At 55.7% G+C, this 25,963-nt stretch overlaps 2 protein-coding genes across 9 annotated transcripts; one reads left to right on the plus strand and one right to left on the minus strand.

Annotated features, from left to right (window-relative positions):
• The first annotated feature begins 1,911 nt into the window (after positions 1 to 1,911).
• Positions 1,912 to 7,502, plus strand: LOC112620785. Its single transcript, XM_025379634.1, has 3 exons — positions 1,912 to 2,031; positions 2,371 to 2,752; positions 7,059 to 7,502. Exons 2-3 carry the CDS (start codon positions 2,440 to 2,442, stop codon positions 7,454 to 7,456), a joined length of 711 nt encoding a protein of 236 aa, XP_025235419.1. The 5' UTR covers positions 1,912 to 2,031; positions 2,371 to 2,439; the 3' UTR covers positions 7,457 to 7,502.
• On the minus strand, positions 7,433 to 25,442 carry IMPDH1 (inosine monophosphate dehydrogenase 1). Of its 8 annotated transcripts, XM_025379625.1 has the most exons (17): positions 25,206 to 25,434; positions 24,886 to 24,929; positions 24,738 to 24,801; positions 21,259 to 21,357; positions 19,217 to 19,265; positions 16,210 to 16,311; positions 16,014 to 16,088; positions 15,529 to 15,735; positions 15,291 to 15,378; positions 13,565 to 13,764; positions 12,088 to 12,178; positions 11,757 to 11,852; positions 10,292 to 10,435; positions 10,052 to 10,196; positions 9,617 to 9,760; positions 9,440 to 9,523; positions 7,433 to 8,180 (listed from the first exon to the last, which is right to left on the minus strand). In XM_025379625.1, the coding sequence occupies exons 1-17, from the start codon at positions 25,349 to 25,351 to the stop codon at positions 8,159 to 8,161; spliced, it is 1,800 nt and encodes a 599-aa protein (XP_025235410.1). In that variant the 5' UTR covers positions 25,352 to 25,434; the 3' UTR covers positions 7,433 to 8,158. The 8 variants fall into 8 exon arrangements, with proteins under 8 accessions (XP_025235410.1, XP_025235411.1, XP_025235412.1 ...); XM_025379626.1 differs by lacking the exon at positions 24,886 to 24,929 and having other exon boundaries at positions 24,738 to 24,815; positions 25,206 to 25,442; XM_025379627.1 differs by lacking the exon at positions 21,259 to 21,357.
• Positions 25,443 to 25,963: the final 521 nt, after the last annotated feature.

Here is a 25,963-nt window from a genome sequence, read left to right on the forward strand (position 1 = left end):
CATCCCTCCAAGTGCCATCTTTGTGTTATCCTGTATACACTGTATTACCCACAAATACAAAAGAAGGTTGGTCTCCCCTGCCAGCTGCCTGGTTCCTCAAGGGAGCACGTTTCCTCTCGATATCTTTGTATCCTCAACCTTGCTGTATATTTCCTGATGCAGAATGGATGATGAATATATGTTTTATGCATTCATTCAGCATTTAGCAAGTATTTATGGGTGACAGCGCTTTAGGGGATAAAAACATATCAGGGAAAACAAACACTCTGCATATATTTATTTATGTTTTAGAGGCAGGGTCTGGCTCTATTGCCCAGGCTGCAGAGGCATAATCACAGCTCACTGCAGTCTTGAACCCCTGAGCTCAAGGGATTCCCCTGCCTCAGCCTTCTGAGTGGCTGGCATCACCATACCTGCCTATTTTATTTATTTATTTTTTGTAGAGACTGAGTCTCACTGCATTGCCCAGGCTGGTCTCGAACTCCTGGGCTCAAGCCATCCTCCTGCTTTAGGCTTCTTAAATTGCTGGGATTACAGGCAGGAGCCACACACCACACAGCCCAGACACTATGCATACAAAGAGAGAGTATGTTTGTGATGTGTTATAGAGAACAATGAAGCAGGATGGGCAGGGATGGGGTCAGAGAGTGACAGTGTGTCGGGGGTGGCAAGGGGGTTCAGGGAAGGTCTAACACGATGCTCTTGAGCACAGACCCAAAGAAAGTGAGGGAGTGAGCCACGGGGCCTGGGGTGAAGAGGAGGGCACTGGCACTGGAAGACAGCAAGGAGGCTAGCATGACCAGGACAGTATGGGTAGGGGACAAGCAAGAGAAAGCCTGAGACAGTGGAGGCCTGATCATGAAGGACCTGTGGGCCCCAGCAAAGACTGACTTCCTCTTTGACCCTAGAGAAACCAGTGGAGTGTTTTAAGCAGAGGAACTACCTGCTCTCATTTACATTTTAGAATAATCACCTTGGCTGCTGTGTATTGAGAAAATTCTGGAAGGAGGCAACAGTGGGGGCTAGGAAAATTGGAGCCCTTTGCAGTAACCCAGATGGAAGATGGTGATGGTTTGAGCAGCATTGTTGCGGAAGAGACTGGAGGAAGTGGTTAAACTGAAGGTAGTGCTAATGGGATTTGCCAATGGATTAAATATGAAGTGTGTGCCAAGCATGATGGCTCATGCCTGTAATCCCAGCACTTTGGGAGGCCAAGATGGGAGGATAACTTGAGGTCAGGAGTTCAAGACTAGCCTGGGCAACAAAGTGAGATTTCGTCTCTACAAAAATAAAAAATAAAAAATTAGCTAGGAGTGGCAGTGTGTGTCTGTAGCCCCAGCTACTCAGGAGGCAGAGGTAGGAGGATTGCTTAATCCTAGGAGGTTGAGGTTGCAGTGAGCTATGATTGTGCCACTACCCTCCAGCCTGGGAGACAGAGCAAGACCCTGTCTCATAAATAAATAAATAAATAAATAAATAAATAAATAAATAGTGAGAGAAAGTATAGTCAAGAATGACTCCAAGGGTTTTTGTTTTGTTTTGTTTATCTGAGCAACCAGGGGAATGAATTTGTTAGTTTTTAAGATAGGGTAAATGTAAGGAGGACCAGGTCTGGGAGGGTGGCAGGGAGTGTGATGTTAATTATATGTGTCAACTTGACTGGACCACAGAGTGCCCAGGTATTTGTTTAAATATATTTCTGAGTGTGTCTGGGAGGGTGTTTCTGGATGAGATTTACATTTGAATCAACTGATTGAATAAAGCAGACAGCCCTCCCCAGTGTGGGTGGCCCTCATCCAATCCATTGAAGGCTTGAATAGAACAAAAAAGGCTGAGTAAGAGAAAATCTCCTCTCTCTGCCTGTCTTCGAGCCGGGACGTCAGTCTTCTCCTGCCTTTGGACTCTGGACTTACACCATCAGCTCTCCTGGTTCTCAGGCCTTTGGACTCGAACTGGCACTACACCATTGGCTCTCCTGGGTCTCCAGCTTGGCAACTGCAGGTCTTGGGACTTGTCAGCCTCCACAATGATGTGAGCCAATTCTTTATAATAGTCTGTCTCTCTCTCTCTGTCTCTCCACAAACACACACATTTTTCTTTTTAGAAAAATATTGTATGATTGGTTCTGTTTCTCTGGAGAACCCAGTAGTCTGGAGAACCCAGACTACTACAGGGAGTTAGAAATTCAGCATTGGTTACGGTCAGTGTGAGATGTGGAGTAGGCAGGGAGATGAGAGCTCGAGGGAATGGAGAGCAGGTAATTGAACTGGATTTGAATCCTCCAAATACGTCCCTTGACCTACTTGAAGTCAGTTTTCTCCTCTGAACAGTCCCTGGAACAGAATCCTTTCCTGCATCTCCTCTCCCCAGGTAGTCCTGGTTTCCAGCTTTGTGTCCTCCTTGGCAAGCTCTCCTGTCCTGAAACCGCAGAGGGGCCATATGACCTCCAGTCTGAACTGCTATTCCCTGTCCCTCTGTGGTCCTTTGCCAGGAGAAGGCCCCACCATGAGGTCAGGGGAGACCCTGAGCAGAGAGGTCTCCCCACACCAGGTCAAGCAAGGAAAGAGCTCAGCTGGAAGGGGCTGGATTTATTCTTGCCTCTCTCCAGCCACTCCTGCAGCTCCTGGCTTCCTGGCAAGCCTCTCCACCAGCGCCCTCACAGGGCTTGGACACTTCACAGCTGCTGGGAGAAAGAATGGAATGGACCCAAGGACATCCAGGCAGGCCCAGGCCCTACCTGCTGGCAACTTGGGCAAGTCACTTCCTCTCTCCTAGCCTCGTCGTCCCATCCATCATAAAGGAACAGGCATTACTGCTATAGGTTGCAGAGGATAAGATGCACCTTTACAGCATAGTAATGAATGGCGGCAGAAAACAGGTCTTTTAGGTTCCTCTCCCCACCTAGCCAGCCTCTTTCCTTTCTGGGAGATGAAATTAGTTTACCCCCAAACCCCGCCTGTCCTTCGGAAGCCAAATTTTACTACGGATGCAGGTAACCAGGGAATGGTTGCCAAAGGCCGGGCTTTGAAAAGAAGGGCTGCTTGTTGCCTAGGAAACTGCCCCACTCCGGGTTCCCTGGGGTCCCACCGGTCGATGGGTCTCGGCGCCATCTGCCGGACACAGTGCCACACTGCTTCTGAAGCGCCCAGACCTGGAGTCCCACAGCCTGGAACAGGGAACACTCCTCTTCCCCTGCCCATTCTCCCCCACAGCATCACATAAAAGCTCTTTGCTCCTTTTGCCCCCAGACTTTCCCAGAGATTAGAGGCATGGGAAGGAGTTGGAAGCGCTGTGGAGGGTGGGAGCGATGTCCTTCTCTACACATAAAGGAAGAGGACAGGGAAGCAGGACTCCTGGTAGCCTGAGGTCCAAGAAAGTCTCTCCCCTAGTTGCTTTCCCGAGGCTTGCAATCTTCTTGGAAACTTGTTTCCCACTATCTGCCTTTCCACAGGGAGGGGGCCATGGAAATGAAAAGGTTAAAGTTGAGGTAGGAGAGTGACATGTGGGTCACCGCAAGGTCCTGGTGCAACATCCCCTCCTGGGGAACCGCTCAGCTCCCACTGCTTCTAGACCCGAGTCCCCTTTTCTTCTCTGGGAGAACCTTCCTACCCACCTGACAGTTGCCAGGTGAACCCCTTGGAGCCTCAGATCATCCTGCCCACTGGCAGAAGAGGGAGAAGCAGAAAGGTGCCTGCTATGAGACCAGGACTCCTGAGTTCAATACCCGCCCAAGGCAGCCCCTGGGCTTGGCCACCCTGAGATCAGCCTGCCCTGAAAGGTGAAGGGGGAAGTGAAATATCTGAAGTTGGGATGCCTGGGGGTGAGGGTGTACCTCTTTCCCTTTTAGGATCACAAATAGAGAAACTGAGGCACAGAGTGAGCGAAAGGCTGCTCTTTACCTGTTCCAGGCTAATACCACATCTTGCTATCCAGATGTCCCCTCTCCAACTCTAGCTGGGCTGGGGTAGTGGTGGGGGGTGAAGCTGATTTGGGAGCCGACACCCTGGCTCTCAGCCCGGAAGCTGATGTTGTCAATGGGCTTAAGAGCAGGTGGAGCAGGAGGCTGGGGACCAGGTCTCCTGGGTCCCTGATCCCACCTGTTTTCCCTCCTGAGCTAAGCCAGAAGGGTAAGCAAGGAGGAGGCTGGCGATGGTGATGCCTGAACCCTGCAGGTGAGAAGCCCTGCTCTGAAGACAATAGGTGTGAGAGGTGGGGCTGGGTACTCTTGCCTAGAAGAGGCTGCACGCGGCTGGAGGCTCCCACCTGGTCAGCTGCCCTCTGCCCAGGTTCCCTGCCTCCAAACTCTCCTCAGCAGGAGGCAGGAAGGCTTCAGGGGTAAGGTGAGGTGGGCAGGGTTGGCCTTGCAACCTCCTGGTTAGCTGAGTCTGAGTGTCAGGCTATAGTAGGGTCAGAGAGGCTGAGGGTGGAATTGGACCCTTACAAGCCAGAAGGGATCCTGAAAGAATAAAAAGCTCTAATGAAGGGGAGAGGGAGGAGCTACCTCCGCCAACCCACCACACCCCAATGGTTGGGTCCTCTCTTCCGCTCCAGCCCTGACTCTGGATGTGAGGAGAGGGGTGGAGGGAAAGACTGAGGGGAGCTGAGTGGCTCACAGCTGGGGCACTGCCCCTGCCTCGCCTCCGGCTGACTGCCCACTTCCTGACTGGCACTGGAGCCACAGAAGCTGAAAGGAGCCTCAGAGGACTAGTCCAGTCCCCCCTGAATGATGGGGCCATGCCATCTAAGGGCCCTGTTCTCAGTCCTTGGAGCCTGGGAGACGGCTAGGGCCACCCACTCCTCCTCCTCTTGGTCCCCCAGGGTACACCAGAGATGGCCCCACTGCTACCCCCCCCGTGAGGGTAACTTGACTCTCCTGCTCCACACACCTGCACTGAAGCCCGGGCCTCCCAGTCCCCTGGCTCTACCTGTTGCTCTTGTTCCAGCCCTGGCTGGGGGCGAGGCTGGCTGCCTAGGCTAAGTCCCTGCAGCTCCACCTGGCCTGCAGCTTTGATGTGCTGGCTGGGAGAGTGCACTGAGCCATTTCTTTTGTGGCGGCCTGGTGCGGGCTGCCTGAATGCTGATGTTGCTGCAGGGATCCTGGGGCACTGGCTGGCTGCACGCTGGCAGTGTGCCCTCTCCCTGGGTGGGTACACCTTTACGCAGATGCCACTGCCCACGAGCTGGGACCTGGGGCACCACAGCAGCATGCTTCAGCGCCTGTGGGGCCACATCTTCGACAACCTGGTGGTGAGCAGCCTGGACCACATGGTACTGGGTGTGTGTCAAGGAGGGATGAGGGGGCACGTGTGCTGCGCAAACCTGGTTGGACCTCAGGGGGGCAAGTAGTACTGCTGACCAAGGCATCTCTGATCTGCATTTCTCCCAAATGTGGCTCTGAGCTGCCTCTGAATATCCACCTGCTGTGGCCTTCCTACCCAGAGTCTCTCTCCGTTTGTCCCACCTGAGCCTCCTGCACTGTGGCTGAATTTGCAACCCAGAGTAAGTGTGTTGCCTGGGTCCAGACTTACATGCGTTTATCACCCAGTCAAAGGGAGAGCCCATAGGACACAATAAGACTCATTTACTCACGCCTGTAATCCCAGCACTTTGGGAAGCCGAGGCAGGCGGATCACCTGAGGTCAGGAGTTCAAGACCAGCCTGGCCAACATGGTGAAACCCTATCTCCACTAAAAATATAAAAATTAGCTGGGCGTGGTGGTGGGCACCTAGATTATGCCACTGCACTCCAGCCTGGGTGACAGAGTGAGATTTTGTCTCAAAAAAAAAAAAAAAAAAGACTCATGTACTGAGCACCTGTAACCTTCCTCTTGTTCTCACATAATCCTTGCAATGAAGCCTGGGGGTGGGTGCTGTGTCATCTGCTTTTCTTAGGACGTGTGCTGTGACAAGTCTCAGACCATATAACTAGATGCATGGAATTCCTCTAAAACAGTAATCCTCTAACTTTAGAATGTATCAGAATTGAGGGGCTGAGTAGCAACCCAGAGGCCCAGACCCCATCCTACTACGGCAAGCCTAGGACTTGTTATTAGCTCTCCAGGTGATTCTGACATGCACCAAATTTCCAGGGCCAACGTGCTAAAACCTCCTCTCGAAGGGCCATACTAATGCTACCATACCTTAAGGGGGAGATCACTGACTTACAAGGTAATTCATCCTATTGGTCAGCTCTATTAACCAACTAGGTTTAGTTCAAAACGGAACCTCTCCCTTTGAACCACTCACGCTCTTGATTCAGAGTGACTTGGCATTTATCTGAAAACGCTTAGATCTTTCCGATCTCAATGGCTGGTCAAGCTGGTCCTGCATGATTTTTGTAAACCAATGCACAAGACAAACCACGAAACTTGGCCCTGTTTTGGTCCATCCCCTCTCATCTTCAACCATCCCCTGGGACCTGGGCATCGTCCTCCCTCCCTGCTGTGTTACCTCTGACTCAGGTGCTCATCAAAGCCAGACTCCAGGGCACAAGGCCTCCCAGGACTGTCAATGACCCATTCACTTTGCAAGAACTCCTGGAGCAGATGCTGAACCAGCTCTGAGCCCACCTGATAGTCCTGCTGTCTAGCTCTTTCTTGTCCCTAGAAGCACAAAGCTAAAAAATGATGCAGTGAAAGGCTGGCCCCTGAGCAAATAGCTCTCTGGCAGAAGGGGTCTGGGAGAGGGCAGGTATTGGTACAGCATGGCAGCAGGGAGCTGAGGGGCCCCTCCTTAGCCATAGGAGTGTATCCAGATCTTCTCCTTGGTCTGCTCATTCCCGCCACCCAAGGACCCCCTGGCCATCTTCCCTGCCTCTGCCCACTTGAGTGATGGCTGTATGGAGTGGTGTCTGTACCTTCGATGGACAGCTTTGTGCCCACTGCCCAAAAACAGAGGCACAGGAAGGCAATACGAATGTTCCAAAACCTCTCAACTCTAGGGGTATTCAGCAGCCCATGTGACAGTACTGTCTGCACTAGTGGGAACTGAGGCTGGGAGGCAGCTCCTGAAGCACATATGAACAGTGGGAGCTGACCCACTCTGCTTTGTACCTATAGGTATGTTTTGGCAGATGAGACCACAGGCCCTGGCTATGCTGTACTGCCACCTGTGCCCTGGCTGCACCATGTGGCATGATTTCGGCAGCCAGGTGAGGCCCCGATGCTGGAATTCTACAGCCGTGATGACCCTCCACAATGCTGCCTGGCTGCAAGAGTTGCTGAGCAGCTTGCAGCAGGTGAACTTGCCAGTGTGGCACAAGCCTAGGAGACCTCCTGACATGGGGCCCACCTGCGCCAACACGCCCCCACCCCACCCCCAGTATCACAACGCCCTCGTACCTTCCTGGGGAAGCAGGGCCTGGTGCCACACCCCCCAGCCCAACTCTGATGGGGCTCCAGTCACCCAATGGACAGGGCATACAGACAAGATGGTGGAGGCGTTGAGACCTGCTTGATTTATTCCGAGTATTTAACACACAATGACGCAACTGTGATCCCAAAGTGTGCAAAGTTAAAGCCTTCAACTGCAGCTGAGGAGAGGGGAGGAATGGTTCACCTGGGGACGGTGGTGAGTCAGGAATGACAGGCAGGCGGCCATGACCAGGGCAGCCGCCTCCCCAGGGCCAGGGACAGGGGAGTGGCCTGAGGAGCAGGACCCAAGGGTAGCCCAGGCCCGGGGAAGGGGGCAGAGACCTCCCCTTGGCCTAGGTCAGGAGCTCAGAAGTGCCACATGGCTGAGGGGGCAGCGGCCCAGGAAGGGCCAGAGGCAGGGCCAGGAGAGCACCATTTCCTGGGGGGCTGGGGGCAGGGAGGTGCCCTACAGGAGAAGCCAGGAGGGGCCACCTGCCCCTGGGGTAGGGGCCGGGCTGGAGCAGGCTGCAGCAAGAAAGACCTGAGGCAGGCGCAGGGCCTGAGAGCCCGGCTGGCTGGGCTCAGGGGGGCTCCCAGGGCAGCCTGGCCCAGGGAGCAGTCCTGACTGCAGGGGATGCCGAGTGAGGGGCAGCAGCCCCCTCAGGACCTCCCCTCCTCTCTCCCTGGAAAGGAGCTGGGGAACCCGTAGTGCAAATCTGTGGATCACTCAGTTATGGAGGGAGGCTGTGCCCGAAAGTGGACATTGGGGTGCGCCCCCTCCACCACCTCGGCCTCCACCGCTGTCCTCAGTACAGCCGCTTCTCGTAACTGTGGGGACAAGGCAAGAGGGGGAACAAGAGTGGGTGTGTGGACCCTGCTCCCTCCCAAAACCGTTTCCCCAGGGCCCCCAGATGCGGGAGAGAGCAGAGAGCTGAGGAGCCCTGGGATCTCAGCCGTAGCGGGCAGGAGGAGGGCCTGGAGCAGGCCTTGGGCCTCTGTCCTGCCCTAGGCCAGCGTTCCCTGAAGAACCATGCTGGGTCCAGAGATGGCCATGCTCCTTTGGGCCATCGCCACATCTGAGTGGACTGTCCTTAGTGCCCAGGGTGGAGGGACAGCTCAGGCAGGCACGGCCCATCATGGAGCAAGCTCCAACCTGGGGCCAAACCTCTGCTGCCTGTGTCCACACCTAGCCCCAGCCCAGCAGGCACAGTGGCCTAGGCTGCTTGTGGTCACTGGGTCCAGTCTAAGATGGGCAGCCTTAGGCCTGAGGTCACAGGCGTCTCTCCAGCCAGAAAGGGATCTGTGTTTCAGCTGGATGAGGGGACATTGCTGGTTTCCTCCACGATGGTGTTGGAGTTAGGGGGCCGGGGGGCCCAAACCCAGGGTCCACATCTCATGGCTACACCCCAGCACCCTCCCACTCCCACCCAATACCCACCCCCACCTCCAGCCCAGGTCCCACCCAGACTGCCCCTGCTCTACTCTACGCTTGGCCCGGGCAGCGCGTTTACTTACACGGCAGAAAGGTATAGCTACGGAAGGGTGGGGCGGAAAGAGACACAGGTTAGACGCCCGCTGATGCCTGGGGACAGGGCTCCTGACCAGGGTGGGGCGCATGCCTGCAACTACTGCTGCCAACGGAACTGCTGCCAACGAGCACTGCCCCCACCCACGGTTGCCCCAGCGCTGGCCCTGGCATCTGTCTCTCTGCCCTTGTCCCTGCCAGAGGGGTCACACCCGCATCTTCTGCCTGGCTGCCTGGTGCCACCACCAGCCCCTGCCACCAGCCACCAAGCTTCCTGAGCAAGCAAGGGCTGGGAGTCCAGGTACAGTGAGTGGCCACACCTCCTGTGCCCTGCTCGGAAGAGGCCCGAGGGAAGGGGAGGGCCTGCTTGCATGGGGGCTAAAGGATGAGGAACAGGGTGGCTGGGCCCTGGAGGAGAGGGTGTGGGGCCATCCTGCAGCAGCATCTGTCCCTGCTGCAGGTGGTCCATGGGGTCCCTTGACCTCAGCTTGGCCTCACAACCCTGGCCCCACCTGCCCAACCCACTGCCTGCAGGTGACAGCGAGGAGGCCACCACACTTACGAGTGCAGGCCATGGACGCCACCCTCGATCTGCGCCGACATGGTCCGCTTCTCAAACTTGAGCTCTCCTGAGTACATCATGGACCTAGGAAGCACATAGGTGGAGCGGGTCAGGGCCACCACGGGTGGAGAAGAGCGAGAGAAAGGAAGCAGGAGCTGCCCCAGTCTCAGCACTCACCGAAGGACAGACAGGCTGCGGGCCCCGATATCCTGGCAGCCGTGTTGGATGCCCGCTATGAGGTAGGGCACGAATTTCTGAATGGACCCTTTGTCCTGGATGGAGCCCGAGACACCCTGTGCGATCTTCACCTTATCCCCCTCGCTGCGTGGAAGGTGAAAGACTGAGCCCAGCAGCTTGAAGCTCAAAGGACCCCACCCCACCTCTTAAGGGCACAAAGGGGATACCGCCCGGGAAGGTCCCCCAAGCCACCCCTCGCTGGGCTCTGAGTCAGGTGGCCCAGGGACAGATCCTGTGTCTGCTACTTATGCCCTGTGCCTCAGTTTCCAGAACCACCATATGAGGACTGGCTGCCATCTGGGGAAGTCAGTGGCATGAGCGGGCCCTGAAGGGTTGTGGGCTGATCTGCCCAGGTGGGGCCCAGGGTCAGGGAACCTGAAGTATCGTTTCTGGCTGCTGCTGCTCTTCTCCATGGCATCCAGTGAGCCCATGCCCCGGTACTTCTTGAGCCGCACCCCGTCTGAGAAGAAGTACTCGCCAGGGGCCTCCGTGGTGGCAGCCAGCAGGGAGCCCATCATCACTACAGTGGGCAAGGGATTAGTGCCTCCAGCCCACAAGTGCCCCACCTGGCTTCCAGCCCTCGCCTGCCCAATCCCCAGCACATTTTCCCCTCACCTGTGGAGGCTCCAAGGGCCAGGGCCTTGACCACGTGCCCCACGGTCTGGATGCCGCCATCGGCTATGATGGGCACACCAAAGCGCCGGGCATACTCAGCCACCTTGTACACAGCAGTGCCCTGGGGCCGACCACAGGCCATCACTGGGGGAGGGTGGGGTGCACAAGGCAGAGAAGAGTCAACAGCAACTCTGGGGCCAGGCACGGGGCCAGGTCAGCTCTTCCTCCTGTGCACTACCTCTAGTCAGGAAAAGGGAGCTGGATGGTGTTTCTGAGGCATAACACAGGTGCTGGCAAATACCACCAGGATGAGTGTCACTCCAGGGATCTTGGCCACCCCACCCCTAAGAGCATGACAGGGGATTCTGATGGGGCATCAGAAGTGGCCTTCAGAGCCCAATGTCCCCAGACGGGTGGCCACAGCCTTACCTGCTCTCAAGGTACAAGTTCCCCCTCAAGGCTTTCGTTTGCAAAAACTGTTACCAGGGTTAGGTACTATGGTCCCCTTTGGGATACTGGTTTGCATTTCTTCAAGTCTAAGTGTCCACGGTCCTTCAGTGTTAGGTTTTAGATGGGGACTGTAAGGACCAGCACCTATCTCGGGACGGACGCAAAGCTGGATAAACCAGAGATGGCGCCTCTCATTTGTTTTGTCCCTACTCTACCTCAAGGCTTTGAACAGTACCTGAGACAAGTAGGTGCCTAATGAATATTTGTTAAGTGGGTGAGAGAGGGCCCTCATTTCACCATGGTAGCCAGCTAAGGCGAAGGGCACAAACCTAAATAGCAGAGGCTCTGAAGACCAAAAGGGAGAGCTGTTTGGGCCAGGAAAGGCCAAATGCGTCACTCAGTGTTGTGGAGAAATGGCCCTCACAGGAGGGGCCGGGTACATCTCCTCAGGCCAAGCTAGGACCCCAGTCTTCCAGGCAGCCACCCCACAAGTCAGACACCAGCCTCCAGGGAGTACCTCCTCAATAACCACATGGGGGACACATGTCAGGGTCCCCCTTTCCCACTTCATGTTCAGAAACCCACCCTGCAGAAGGGCTTTGTAATTGGGTGGAACTCCCCACTCCCCATCCACATGGTGAAGTGGGTGTATAATATATCCTTATATATTCAGGGACACGTTGTCTCTGTGTCTTAAATATCTGCCTTGTCACAAATCAAATCCAAACCCTGAGGTTCCAACAAGCCCCTTGGACAGTCACACCAACCCCAGGCCCCAAGCCCCAGGCGGAGCCTCCTTGACCACACTCTGAGAAGCAGGCTGGAGCTCTTGCGCCCTGCTTATATCTGCCTTCCCTTAAGTCAGTGGGCCCGACGGGGTGCGGCCCATGCCTGGGTCATCCCGGAGCCCACCATGGCAGAACGGGGCCTGGCAGAGAGAGTACTTGATATGCATCTGGGGAACAAAGGCGAGGCCCCCCGGCCAGCGGGCACTCGCTCACCTCCTGACACCCACCTTCCTGGGTGATGCAGATGGAGCCGCAGCCCATGCCCACGCGCAGCCCGTCCACACCAGCATCAATCAGGTTCTTGGCCTGGGCTGCTGTCACCACTGGGGGTGGGAATGGGGCAGAGGAACAATGTGAGGATGGGATGCCCTTGCCTGCCCAACGGCTTCTTGGGACCCCAGTCTAGCACCCCCAACCTCCCTATGGTGACCAAAGCCCATCATGCTTCGTGCCACCCATGCCAGGAGCCATACCATCACCTAGGGATGCTGAAGGACAGAAAAAGGTTTCTCAGTGGAGGGGCAGGAGCAGGGGGCTGAGAGGCAATCCCGCACTCACCGTTCCCCCCAATCACCTGGAGGTGGGGGTACTTCTGTTTGATGTAATGCACCATGGCGATCTGATACACCGAATTCCCTTGGGACGAGTCCTGTGAGAAAGGAAGAGCTTGTGCTTAGACAGCTGAGGACTCTCAAGGCAGGAGGGAGAGCCTGAGCAGATGAACCCCTCAAATCCTGTGAAAACTGTTACGAGAATGCTCTTTCCTTCTGTTTTTTTTGTTTTTGCTTTTGTTTTTCTGGAAATTCACTTGACAACTCTCAGTCAATTCTCAAAGGGGACTGCTTCCCTGAAAGGTTAACCACCACTAATGCAGTCTTAGAGTAGATAAGGCCTTTCCTATCCGTTGTACAGACTGAGCCTTAAAGCAAGGAGACACTGCCTGGAGCTGTATCCTGTTCCCACCAACTCACTAACCAAATGAAATGACTTAACTTATTTAAGCCTGTTCTTCATCTGAAAATGGAATGGCAATTGTCCCTCAAGGGGCTGATATACATAAAGGTCTTGACGCAGTGGCTGGCAAACAGGCGGTTCTCAGTGAACATGAGCTACATTACTAGGGTCAACTTATCAGCCAAGAAGGCCCTCAGAGGGCCTTTGTTTGCAGTCTGTTGTGAGCTGTTGAGAGGGTGCCAGCGACCCTCCTAATTTCTCTTCCTCCTAGTCATAGAATACAGATAAATCTAGATGTATGGTCCAGATCACTCACAAGGAATCAATAAGCCTTTATCCTTATTCTACCTCCCTTTATTGGGGGTGGGGGGTCTTGATTTGCAATTGTTGCTTGCAGCAATTTGTCTATTTTATTTTTTTTTAAAGATTCAGTGGGTATACGTGTTTGTTGCTTAAATGGGCATACTGCATACTGGTGAGAATTGGGCTTCAAGTATACCTAATACCCACATATCGAAAACTGTGTCTGATAGGCAATTTTTTGTTCCCCTCCCATCCTCTCCCATGTTGGAGTCCCCAGCATCTATTATTTCCATCTTTATGAACACGTGTACCCACTGTTTAGCTCCTACTTATAAGCGAGGGCCTGCAGTATTTGGTTTTCTGCTTTGGAGTTAGTTCACTAAGGATAATGGTTTCTAGCTCTGTCCATGCTGCTGCAAAGGACAGGATTTCATTCTTTCTTATGGCTGTGCCATTGGAAAATTTTAACTTGTTTGTTTTCTTTCTTTGTATCTCAGATGACACAAACCATTGTTTGCTTTTTGAGATAGGGTCTTGTTCTGTCCCCAGGGCTGGAGTGCAGTGGCACGATCCTAGCACACTATGACCTTGAACCCCTGAGCTCAGGCGATCCTGCTGCCACCCTCCTAATTCTGACACCAGCAAGCACTCGGAAGCAGAGAGGAAGAGTAGCAAGGGAGGGGCACAGGTTTAATCAGAGGTGAACCTGGGTCCTCATAGACCTCCACTCTGCTGAACCACCCAAACACCTCCCCCACAACCTAGGCAGGGGCCTCACCAAGACTATGACGTCGACGCCCGCCTGGGTGAGCAGGTCCAGGCGGTATTTGTCATCCTCACGGGTGCCCACAGCTGCCCCGCAGAGCAGCTGCTTGTGGGAATCCTTGGAGGCCAGAGGGTAGTCTCGGTTCTTCTTCAGATCAGTGCGGGCGATGATGGCCACCAGCTCATCACGATCATTGACGATAGGCAGCTTCCCTGACAAGGAATGCAGGGGTGAAACGAAGCAGGCTTGGTGGGGAGAAGTTTGAGAGATGTTCAGGAGGGTGAAGATGAAAGTGGGCAACGCCAGAGATTCCACTGAAGTACCCCAGCCAGCCACTAGGTGACAGCACCCCCCAGGAAGTGTTCTTAGGGACCTAGACCGCTTCCCAAGGAACAGGGAGCAAAGAAACCTCTCAGCCCAGCAGGTTCCTGAGGGTCTGTGGATGGGCATCCCCATGGACTGGGATGGGCAGCCCCTGAGCGCTGGCAGCCTTTCACCTGCTGGGCCACAGTGGCCGAAATCTCCTAGCCAGGAGTGATGCTGTCCTGCAGGGAGAAGTATGTGCCCTGTTCAATACAAACACCAAAGAACCCTCCACTATGGACCAGGGAAGCATTTCCCAGTATAGCCAACAGGGACCTGGTGAATATTTAATTTTTCCTTTTTTTTTTCTAAGGAGCCAAGGTTGGCCGGGCGTGGTGGCTCACAGCTTCCTCACTTTGGGAGGCTGAAGCAGGTGGATCCCTTGAGGCCAGGAGTTCAAGAACAGCCTGGCCAATATGGTGAAACACCATCTCTACTTAAAATACAAAAAAATTAGCTGGGTGTGTTGGTGTGCGCCTATTGTCCCAACTACTCAGGAGGCTGAGGCAGGAGAATTGCTTGAACCCAGAAGGTGGAGATTACAGTAAGCCGAGATCACACCACTACACTCTAGCCTGGATGAGAGAGCAAGACTCCATCTCAAAAACAAATAAATAAATAAATAGCTAGCCAAAGTTGTAGCCAGGCACAGTGGCTCACGCCTGTAATCCCAGCACTTTGGGAGGCCAAGGAGAGCAGATCGCTTGAGGCCAGGAGTTCAAGACCAGCCTGGCCAACATGATGAAACCCCATCTCTACTAAAAATACAAGCAAACAAATAAATAAATAAATAAGCTAGTGTAGTAGCACACATCTGTAATCCTAGCTACTCAGAAGGCTGAGGCATGAGAATCGCTTGAACCCAGGAGGCAAGGGTTGCAGTGAGCTGAGATGGTGCCACTGCACTCCAGCCTGGGTGACAAAGTGAGACTCTGTCTCAAAAAAAAAAAAAAAAAAAAAAGCTAAAGTTGTTTCTAGCTAGCAAATATAGAAGCAGCAGCTCCAGTGTCAAATAAATTTAACTACAGGACTTCTGAGAGCCTTTAATAAGTGAATGTGCAATTCTTTATGTAAGATAGGGGATAGAGAAAGGAGTTACTGCTCAAGCTTTTAAGACCACAGAGGCTTTTTTTGGGATGAGCATCTCATAGGACTAGTTTTGGGAAACATACTGTGAAGATGCTGCATTAGGGACAAGCTTCCCTAAGCTAAGAGAAGGATGGCAGGAATTGTGGTCTGGCCTGCCTGAGGTTATTCAGACCTTCCCCAGGGTCCAGTCTCGTTGCTGGGATAACCTGCGAGGCTGTGAAAGAACAATGGGACTGTGGACAGGGAGTCAGGCTGGGGGTTGAGTTTTCAAGTAGCTCCCTGGTACCTTTCTTGCTACGCTGCAGGATCTCATTTGCCTCTTTCAACGTCACACCTGCTGGAGCCACCACCAGCTCAATCCTTGGCGTCATCACCTGTGGGGCCAGGAACATTTGCCTGCAGGTTGGCAGGTGAGAGAGAAGGAGCCAGGCCTCCCTCTGGTCCCTGGTCACAGGCACCAGTCTGAGGCCCCAGCGTGAGGGTCCTCTCTGCACCCAGCCCTGCTTCCCCTGCCCTGCAGGTACCTCACTAAGGAGGGTGGTGTGGTCCTTCTCAGCAAGAAAGTCGATGTCTCGGGAGGTGACGATGCCCACCAGCTTGCTGCCCATGGTGCCTGTCTCGGTGATGGGGATGCCAGAGAAGCCATGCCGCATCTTGGCCTCCAGCACATCGCCCACAGTATGCGAGGGGCTCAGCACCACGGGGTCCGTGATGAAGCCCTGTTCAAACTTCTGCAGGCAGAGATAGGGGGAGGAAAAGGCTGGAAGAAAGCCAGGGATGATGTCTGAGCTGGCCACAGGGAACAGAGGATGCGGCTGTGCCACAGAGAAGCCAGGACCCTCAGTGGGATGAGGAGCCAGTGGGAAAATGAGGGCTCGGCCCCACAGCTCCACTGAGAGGAAGGACACCCAGGGAGTGCAGCAGTACACGGCTGGCAGGGGAGGCTGGGAGGGCCTCTGAGGTGGGGACTGCCAGGTGGCATCTTGCTGGGGACAGGCCTGGTACTTGCCTTGACCTTCCGCACCTCGTTGGCCTGGAACTCTGGGGTGCAGTTGTGGTGAATGAAACCAATACCTCCCATCAGCTGACATGGAAGGGAAGTGTGGTCAGAGTGAGGGCCCATCCCTCCCCGGCCCTGCCCCTCAGCACAGCCCACCATGCTCAGTTCCTGTGCCCGGGAGTCCCCATGCAGGTGCGTAACTCACAGCCATCGCAATGGCCATGTCAGCCTCTGTCACAGTGTCCATGGGGGAGGAGATCAGCGGCGTCTTCAGCGTGATCTTCCGGGTCAGGGCTGAGGTCAGGTCCTGAGGATGGAGGCACAGCCCATGTGAAGTTTATCATCCACTGGACAAACACTCACTGAGCTCCTACATGCACCAGCACCAGGACAGTCCCTGGGGACATGGCAGTGAACAAGGTTCCCTGCTCATCTAACAAATCTTATGTTCTACTTGGAAAGAAAAATGACAGACACAGGACACATGCTCAAGATGACTTCCGTCACGATGAAGGCTGTAGAGAAAAACAAGAAGGCAAGCGACCACCAGCAACAAGGTGACTGGGGAAAGCCTCTTTCCTGGGAGGTGACGGGTGGGAGCTGATCAAGTAGAAGTCAGAAGGGCTGTCACTCGGCTGAGAGGGCTGGGTGCAAACCCGCCTCAGAATCCAATTCTTTTGGAGGCACATTTAAGAAAGAAAAAGGCGGCCAGGGGAGTAGAGGGAAGGAAGAGGCGGGAAGAAGGCAGGGGCAGCATGTATGGCCATGAAGACCATGGAGAGAAGCTCAAATTCGATTCGGACAGAAGCCCCTGGTCTCGACAGAGAAATGATCTGATTTATGTTTCAAAAAGGTCACTCAGGCTCTGAGGTGGAGAATGGATTCTGGGTGACAAGGGCTGAGGTCAGGGGAGGCATGGAAAAGAGTCTTTTAGGCATCCAGGAAAGCAAGCAACTAACGGTCTGGAGCTCAGGAGAGCGGTCAGGATTGCAAGTGTGCATTTAAAAGCCACCTGCCCATGGAGGAAAGGCCAGAGCACATACCCCTCTGAGGGTCAGGCCAACAGTAGTGGATCCCAGCCCCCAGGACATTTGAGCAGACTTTGCTTTGTAATTTTTTTTTTTTTTTTTTTTTTTTTTTTTTGAGACGGAGTCTCGCTCTGTTGCCCAGGCTGGAGTGCAGTGGCGCGATCTTGGCTCACTGCAAGCTCTGCCTCCCGGGTTTACACCATTCTCCTGCCTCAGCCTCCCGAGTAGCTGGGACTACAGGCGCCTGCCACCTCACCCAGCTAGTTTTTGTTTTTTGTATTTTTTAGCAGAGACGGGGTTTCACCGTGTTAGCCAGGATGGTCTCGATCTCCTGATCACGTGATCCGCCCGTCTTGGCCTTCCAAAGTGCTGGGATTACAGGCTTGAGCCACCGCGCCCGGCCCCGCTATGTAATTTTTTTAGATTCAAAGTCCCTGAAACCCATCACTAACCCTGGTTCAGACCTCTGGCCCCATGATCTAGAAAACACCATCTTCTCCTCTTTCATCATGCCACAGAAGGGCCACAGCCTTCCTGACAGAAGCCACAGGACAGGGAGACCCTTGCCAGCCAGGCAGATGTCTTTTCTTTCTTTCTTTATTTTCTGAGACGGAGTCTCACTCTGTCACCCAGGCTGGAGTACAGTGGTGCAATCTCGACTCACTGCAACCTCCTCCTCCCAGGTTCAAGTGATTTTCCTGCCTCAGCCTCCTAGGTAGCTGGGATTACAGATGCCTGCCACAACACCCAGCTAATTTTTGCATTTTTAGCAGAGATGGGGTTTCACCATGTTGGCCAGGCTGGTCTCAAACTCCTGATCTCAGGAGATCCTCCTGCCTCAGCCTCTCAAAGTGCTGGGATTATAGGTGTGAGCCACCGCACCCAGCTGGAGTAGGGGTCTTTTCAATCCCTCTCTTCCTAGCAGCCAGCCCAGGGTCTGACACAAAGCCACAGTGCTCAGTAAACTCTGTTAAACTGAACAGCTGCACCAAGAAGGCTTCCTGGTTGTTGTCATAAGGGAAACAACCAGAATCATTTGAATTTCCCCCGGAAAATCTGTCTGGTTCAGCTCTGGCTACACACAGGCTGGACATGAACTTCCCTCACATGTAATTGATCTAGGCACACTCAGGCCCTCTGGCCTTTCATGAGAATCAGACCAGAATAAATAGCAATAATAATAGCAACAGAAAAGAAATGGGTTTTTTAATGTATATGAATTCATCATAGAGTCACAGTACTTTTTCTTGAAATGACTTACACCATCATCACTACCCACCTTGGCTTCTCTGAGTTTATCATATGTTAATTGTTCATTGATTCGGCTCATTGATGAGCCCCTCTGGGAAAGCAAGACACTGTGTTTCCTTGTATTTATCCAAAATGCAACTCTTTCAAACCCTCTTGCCAGTTCTTGTACTTTGTGGATCAGTGAACAAGTCTGTCTATCGTTTTCAAATCTCTATAATTTTACTGGCTTCTATCATGTCCTTGTTCAGCATTCCAGACAAAATCCAATCCTTATGGTCTCTACAATAAGGAAGCCACTCCCAAACCCACCCCTTCCCGCTCCCAAGCCAGCCCCTTCCCAGGCCTCTTCTGAACCTGCCCATAGGTTCTGTCACTGACAGAGAGCCACCCAGCCCCGGGCCGGGCCTCACTCAGGACACTCCTGTGTCCCCATAGCTGCCTCTGCCCCATCAGGTATAACCTTTTGATCTCTGCCAGTTTCTCTGGCAACAATAAAGGCTATATACACCCATTCCAGCTGGGTGGAATCACCCCTGTAATCGCAGCATCTTGGGAGGCTGAGGCGGGCGGATCACTTGAGCTCAGGAGTTTGAGACCAGCCTGGCCAACATGGCAAAACCCCATCTCCACTAAAAATACAAAAATTATCGGGGGATTTTGGCACGTGCCTGTAATCCCAGCTACTCAGGAGGCTGAGGCAGGAGAATCACTTAAATCTGGGAGGTGGAGGCTGTAGTGAGATGAGATCACACCACTGCACTCCAGCCTGGGTGACAGAGCAAGACTCTGTCTCAAAAAAAAGCGGGGGGGGGGGCTATATCCTATCCACCCATTCCCAAGAAAAGTCTCTCCATGCCCTGCTCCTGAGCAAGAAGTCAGCCTCTTCCACCACACACACAGCCCCCTCCCCTTGTCAAAGGAAGAGGTACTCACCACCTCATCAGCTATGAAGTCAATGAATCCTGGGAGAATCAGGAAGTCGCTGTGAAGACAGAGAAGTGAGTATTACTAGTGGGGAGGGCAGCCCCAAAGGGGCGGAGCCTGCCATGCCAGTGGAGGCAGCAGGGGTGTATAGAAAAGCCTAGGGGAGCAGAGGCTAGAGCCCCCCCATCCCTACTGCCCCATCAGGGCAGTTCCCACCTCGTGCCCCCCACTAGAGTCTGGCAGACTCCAGCCCCAAGAGCTAGAGCCAAAGATAGTGGAAGGTCTGCTGGGGTGCCATCAAGGCAATAGGCCCAAAATATCCATTGCCTTTAGGTCTCAGAGTTTGTCAAGCAACACAGAAGTTCCCATATCGCCACACACAGCAGACAGTGCCTGACTTTGAAAACTTCTCAATCTTGATGGGGAGAGAAAATAAGTAAACACAGGGAACAAACCTGAGAACAATTTTGTGGTGCAACACAGCATGAACATGACCCAGCACAGGACACGCTGCACGCCCCGGTGCCTGGGCTGCTGAGTCACACAGGGCTCGGAACAGCATGGAGAGACCCCAGGGGGCTGAGTGCAGGGCATGTTCTGACAGAGCAGAACAGAAATGGCTGGGATGGGAAAGGGGAGGAAAGAGGCCTTAGAGGTGGGACCAGGACACTGGGGCCCCAGCCAAAGCAAGGCACTAGGGTGGGCCACAGTCACAGCAAACCCCAGAAGGTGAGTGTAGACCTGCATGGGTACATCTAGGTGCAGGGCCACAGCTCAGGGGCCCCAACCTGCTAAAATCACAGCAGGTCTTGAGAGACACACCCAAAAGCAAATATCCCACACTTCAGGAACACTCTGAACCGAGCTAAGCAAAGCAGCAGGCATCCTAGGGCAGGAAGGAAAAGCCACAGGGTGGAGGGGGAGTGGGTCATTAATCTGCCCTAAGGCCTAGAGAAACTCCTAGGCGTTCCCCTAGGGAGTTCTCCTAGAAGACTTCAGTGACAACTGTATCAAAGGTAGGCTCTCAATCTCATCACCAAAGACCACCAAAGAAACAAAGAATTTTGGCTGCTCCCAGACTTTGGCAGCCCTTCTTCTGTATAGCAAGGAGGCCACAGAAGAAATGCTGGAGTCTGGGCCTCTTAGTATTTTCTAGGTATTCTATATACCCGTCGCCTATGGGCAGGCAGGAGGAGACACTCCACAGGAGTGACTGGGTATCCTGGTGTTTAGGGAAACTGCTGGCCAAGCAAGAGTGCTTACAAGCCAGGGCAGGGCTGGCAGGAGACAAGGCAGGGATGCTCTTGACTGGCCAGCATCCCCACTCTGCCCCTTCTGATGCCTCTTCCTGGCAGGGGCATAGTCCTGCAGCCAGGAGGCAGAGGTAGTGCCAGGCCTGCAGCAGGCAGGACAACTGGCCTAGGGCCCACGGCAAAGGAAGCCAGAGGCAGACGGGTAGGTCTGTGTCCTCCTCCAAAACCCCCTGTAGGGTGGGCTTAGGGGTGGCAGTCACAGAATAATTCTCCCCTTGGGAGGGGCACCAGTACCAACCTGTGGCAAGGAAGGGACACAACTGGAAAAAGCGCTGGACTGGACAGTTGGAAAATAAGTCACCCCAATCACCTGGCTGTGCCTCTCCTGGGGCCACGCGGAAGCAGCTGCTTAAGCTTGGTGCCAGGGACCCTCTGCCCTCGTGGTGAGGCTGGGAGGGGGAGTCCTGGACCAGCGGCCAGGAAAAGTCTCCCCATAACGCCCACATCTCCAGTTCCCACACGCCCCAGGGCCCCTTCATGCCCCTGAGAGGAGGAAGGGGGCAGGCCGAGCCCGGATTTGGCCAGAAACGGGTCAGGGCTCTGAGGGCCGCGGTGTCGCCGTGCCACGTCCGTCTGCTCCGGCGCGGGCCTCCTTCCTTCCCGTGCCCAGCCCCCAGCGCCCACAGCAGGCACTCGCAACGGGCCAGGAACGCCGGGGGAGCCGCGCACGTGCAGGGCCGGCCCGGGGGTCGCGGCGCGTGGGTGCGCGCACCTAGGGGTACGAGCCCCCGCGCTTACTTGTAGGTGAGGCCGTCGGCGCTGGCGAAGAGCTGCTGCGCGGTGAGCCCGTCCTCGGGCACGTAGCCGGTGCCGCCGCTGATCAGGTAGTCCGCCATGCTGCCGCGAGACCCCGCGACCCGACATAAACACCCGCGCGGCCACCCGCCGCCGCTGCCGCCGCCGCTGCTGCTGCTGCTGCTACTGCTGACGCCGCACCGCGGCCACGCTGCTGCCGCGGGCCGGGCGGGCCGGGGGCGGGGGCTGCGGCAGCGGCGGGGCGGGCCAGGGCACCGCCCTCTCCTCCCGCCCCTCCCGCCCTTCTCGCCCCTCCCGCGGAGACCGCCGCCTCCGCCCGCGCCGCACAAAGGGCCCCGCCGCCGCCGCGCGCACGCCCCCAGCCGCCTGCAGTGGCCCCGCGACCCCGCCAGCCCGGACCGGGGAGGAGGTGTGGGGGCCGCAGGGAAGAGGACCAGGTCAGGCCGGGACACGCCCCCTCCGCCTCTACACGTCCATCCTCCCAGGACCCCCAGCAGAGGCCCCATCCCCCCCCACCCCTGAGTGCTCCCCCAGCCTGGGCCACCCACCTTGCCCTTCTCCTCAGGGTACCTCTAACACGGTTCTGCCGTCCCCCAATCCCCCATACTCTTCCCCGGACCCTGATCAAGGCCCGGAGCCCTGAGAAACTGCTCTGGGCTCCCAGCTCCCCAGCACTAAGGACTTTGAGGTTGGACCGCTATGCCCCATCCCGACATCCTTCCTAGGGAGCAGGCATTCTTCACACTGACACTCCTTGACCTTTGGGTGGCCTTGGGGCCCTCTGCAGTTTACAAAGCACTTTTCATAAATGATCACATTAACTCCACAATCTATTAATTGCCAAGTGTTGGGTACCCATTCCCTTGACAGAGGCAAAATCTATAGTTCGGAAAGGGAGGGAGGGGTACTGCTTCTGATTCATGACCCAGTGCTTCGAAGGCTCACCGCCCTATCTCCAGCTGAGAAAATGGTGTTGGTACTAGGGCTTTTAACCTCAGAGAGCAGTTTGTTATTTGGGAGGGTCCTGCGGTGGGAAGATGGGGGAGGATCATAAGCCTGGCTTACACATACAAATAAGGACAGGGGCTAGGGAACTTCTGAAAAATCCCCAAAGCAGAAGTTGGTGGGCCTGGGTGCCCAGCAAGATCCAGATTTCTACATGCGGGCAGTGACTGGGTAGCAGATTGATTCACATGGGGAAAGGTGGGGTGGCAGGAGGTAGATCCTTCCCTTATGGGACCAGAACTGCCAGTGCTGACCAAGAGTGGGTCCCCCACCCACACTCCACAGCCTCCTCCCTGTGTCCTCCTATGGCTCCCACAGCTCACTTGGGGAGAAGAGAATAAGGTGGCGTGGGACACAATCCCCTCCCTGGCATGGTGGCTGGCTGTGGCCCTGGGAGGCTGGGTTTGTTTACCTCTCAGCAGTGTGATGGAAACTAAGCCCAGGGGAGGCTTGGCCTCCAAGCCACAAGGTTCCCTGGGATGCCCAACCTCCCCCATTGATGCCCCCGGGACCCTGCCAGGAAAACACAGACTGTTCCATCTGTGTGCAGAGCGGAGGCTGGGGCCAGCTTGCCAGCGATGCCTGGGAAGCACCTCTGAACCTTCAGCATTCACGGGCTCATGTGGGGAGCCCAGGCCACATGGGGGACCAGGGGAGAGTCCTGAGGAGAGCAGTGAGAACAGCCAGAGAAAGTGCCTGACCATTCAGAGCTGCTCTGGGGTGCCTTTCTGGCCACAGAAGAACAGAGCTATCATGTCAACTACAGCACAGAGCAGAGACCGGCACAGAGCAGAGACCGGCCCAGTGGTCTCTCTGGGTCACTGGGTCACTAAGGGACCTGCTCTGGGTCACTGTCCCCTACAGTACGGGTCAGGAATGGCTAGAGTACTATTCAGGATTCAACCAGAGCTGGGGCCCAGGAGAGCAGCTGGATTTGACCATCTCAGGTGACCTGATTGTGACATCTGCCCCAGCCTTCTTAGAACTCTGGGACCCAAGGGAGGAGGCTGCCTGGCTGAGGCATGGGGAGGGTCACCTTCCCAGTGATTACAGACTTCATGGCCCCACTCCCCTCTCCTGCTCCCCTATGTGCCTCCTGCTTTGACCTGTGTTGGGCTCCTCATCACTCTAAGCTGCTGGGGCTCAGCCCTGGGTTAGGCTGTGCTTTTCCAGAGACTCCGCTAATCCACCCTCAACCCCCACTCTCCTCCACCCTCTTCCTGATCTTCCCCAGCTGCTTCCTCCATGGGGAGGAGACACCGAGGCAACCAGTGGGCCTCCAAAGCCGAGGAAGGGCTGTTGTCCCCTGAGACCCCCACCTAGCAGCTGTGGGGATAGGAAGGCAGGTCCAAGTCCCTTCCTCAGGGTAGCAGGGCAACAGTGCCCAGCTGGGTACTAAGGTCCAGGCAGGGAGCCCCAAGGACTCTATCAGGCCTGGGGCTGTTGGAAGGAATAAGATTTCAAAACACTCTTGAGGGGAAGATGGGGGAAGGGGAGAAAAGGTAATAACATTAGCACTGTTGAGCTGGGACGGCGGCATAGCCTGTCCAAGTTCAAGCCAGAGAGCAATAAGACTGGATTCAAACCCAGGACTGCTCACGGAATCCTGTCCTCTTCCCACAACTCCAGGTTGGCGAAGGCAGGTGGAGGTCTGGCCAGCAGGTTTTGAATCTCACTACACCACCTGGCTGGGGTTCAGGTTTACACAGGCTCTCTGAGCCCAAGTGCGGGGTGCGGGTCGGGTTGGGGGTGGGAGTAGGGATGGCCCCTTGATGCAAAAGTGCAATCTGGAGAAAGGATGCACTCACATGGCTCCAGCCTGAGCTCTGAAACAATATGTTTGCAACCCCTGCTCTAACCAAGCACTGCCTCTGTCAAGCCCCAACTGGTTCCTTCAGTCCCTGTGGCCCCTCCCCATCACCCTGTGCCCTGAACTCCAGGAGCTGGATTTCTAGGATAGGAGAAAGACTGGGGGTTGCCTAAGCCTGAGTCAATTCTAGAGAGGCAGACTGCCGGCACAGGAGGGGCCTAACTCAGCAGCCCCACTGCCTAGGAGCCCCTTAAGCCGTTAAAAGTTCTTACATAAGCGACCAGCCCCTGGGCAGAGCTGCCAGGCTAATTCCCCCAGACCACCCCCGCCAAACCCAGCTGCCAGGTCACCTCCCCAAGCTGCTGAACACCAGCAGATGGGCAGAGAAAGAAGTCCAAATCCTCTGGACCGGAAGGACAGTGGGGTTGCATTTCAAGCTGCGATACAATCCAGAGATTAGCTGCTGTCTCCTTTTCAGCCAGTCCCCCTGGGGCCCAGCTCACTACCCTACTCTTCCTCCAGTGTCCCTCATTCCCCTACAGACCCCAGCATGGGGGCCTGAGTCTTCGGAGAGACCTTGAGGTGAGCTGCACTGGCAGCCTCATCAGATCTCAGTGTATGGTGAAGGAGGGGAGAGTGTCCTCACCTAGCCCTGCGAAGGCGATCCATCTGGACACTAACACCTGCCAGTAAGACCACTGAAGATAGTTCTAGGATGAAACAGCTAAGGAGGGGTAAGCCAAGTCGGACAGGACTCCAACCAGCACTGTTTGAACCCCAAGAGTTGAAGCCACCTGAAAGGGGTGTCGTCGGGTGTGTAGCGAGGTCCAATCTAAGGCTAAGATTTTAGGGAAGGTTTTTACGACCTGTTCCCTCTCCTCTGCTCCCCTGTGCAACGAAGCACCTAATCCTTCGCACAGTGCCCGTCTGCATACCCCAACCAAAGCCAGGAGCGTGGCGTTTCGGGAAGTTAGAGGCTGAGGCGGTAAGAGGAGAAAGGTTTGTGGGGCTTGCCCCTCCCCTCCCCCGCAGCGTCGCCGGGTTCCCGGAGCCGCCGCGCCCTCCTCGGCCGCCCGCCCCGGATGCGCCCCGTGTGCTCTGCCCTGGGCGTCACCTCTCAGGCTCGTAGCCGGCCTGCAGCAGTCGGGCGCTGTACCGCTGCGCCGCCGTCTCGTGTCCCGGGTGTTGCCGGGCTCCGGGCTCCGGAACAGCGGCGGCTCCGCCTCCCTGCAGCGGTGGCGGAGTGAGTGGCCCCTCCATGCGGAGGCCGCAGCTCAGGGCGGGCGGGAGCCTCTCCGCCTGGAGGCTCCCGGGGCCCCGGCTGGGCAGTGAGCGCAGCCCGGTCGGGTCCCGAGGAGGGGCGGGCCCGCCGGGGCGGGGCCTCGTGCCGGGGGCGGGGCAGGGGAATCCGGGAGTCGTCTGGGCTCCGCCCTGGGCTCCCCGCTCTCCCCGGCGCTGCTACGCAGATGCCTAGACTCGGTTCGTCTCTCCCATCCCGGATTCAGCGAGGGTATATCGGGGGATGAGGGGGAGAGGTGTCCGTACATGGGTGGGACTGGAAAGGACCCGTCCCTTCGCTGCTGTCCGGACCTTCCAGTGTCTCCTGGCCCTTTCCGAGGAAAACCAGAAGAGGAAAGGAGCGGGGCTCTGGAGGCAGGGCTTCTCCTTGCGTCGCGGGTCCGCTCCTTTGCTGCACACTGACGATGCCAGGTCCCCTGGAGCGCCTCCTACCCGCCGGCCGCAGGCCTCCCGCGCTGGGGCGACAGAGTCGTGCTCAGCCGACTCCACGTTAGAGAGCGGGGAGAGGGATTTCCACAGCCTGTAATCTGCCAGGGAACGAACAGAACAGACAAGGTTGCGGGCTCCTTCAGG

This window comes from Theropithecus gelada, chromosome 3 (assembly GCF_003255815.1).
Source record: "Theropithecus gelada isolate Dixy chromosome 3, Tgel_1.0, whole genome shotgun sequence".
NCBI lineage: Eukaryota > Metazoa > Chordata > Mammalia > Primates > Cercopithecidae > Theropithecus > Theropithecus gelada.

What these genes read in the sequence shown, in the direction of transcription:
- LOC112620785 (XM_025379634.1), top strand. Translation starts at nt 2,440, where the DNA reads ATGACCTCCAGTCTGAACTGCTATTCCCTGTCCCTCTGTGGTCCTTTG. An exon ending in CCTACCTGCTGGCAACTTGG is followed by an intron (nt 2,753 to 7,058) that starts GCAAGTCACTTC and finishes TTGTACCTATAG; the next exon opens with GTATGTTTTGGCAGATGAGA.
- IMPDH1 (XM_025379625.1), bottom strand. Translation starts at nt 25,351, where the DNA reads ATGGAGGGGCCACTCACTCCGCCACCGCTGCAGGGAGGCGGAGCCGCC. An exon ending in GCCGACGGCCTCACCTACAA is followed by an intron (nt 19,266 to 21,258) that starts GTAAGCGCGGGG and finishes CTGTCTTCACAG; the next exon opens with CGACTTCCTGATTCTCCCAG. An exon ending in GCGTCGACGTCATAGTCTTG is followed by an intron (nt 12,179 to 13,564) that starts GTGAGGCCCCTG and finishes CCTTTCTCACAG; the next exon opens with GACTCGTCCCAAGGGAATTC.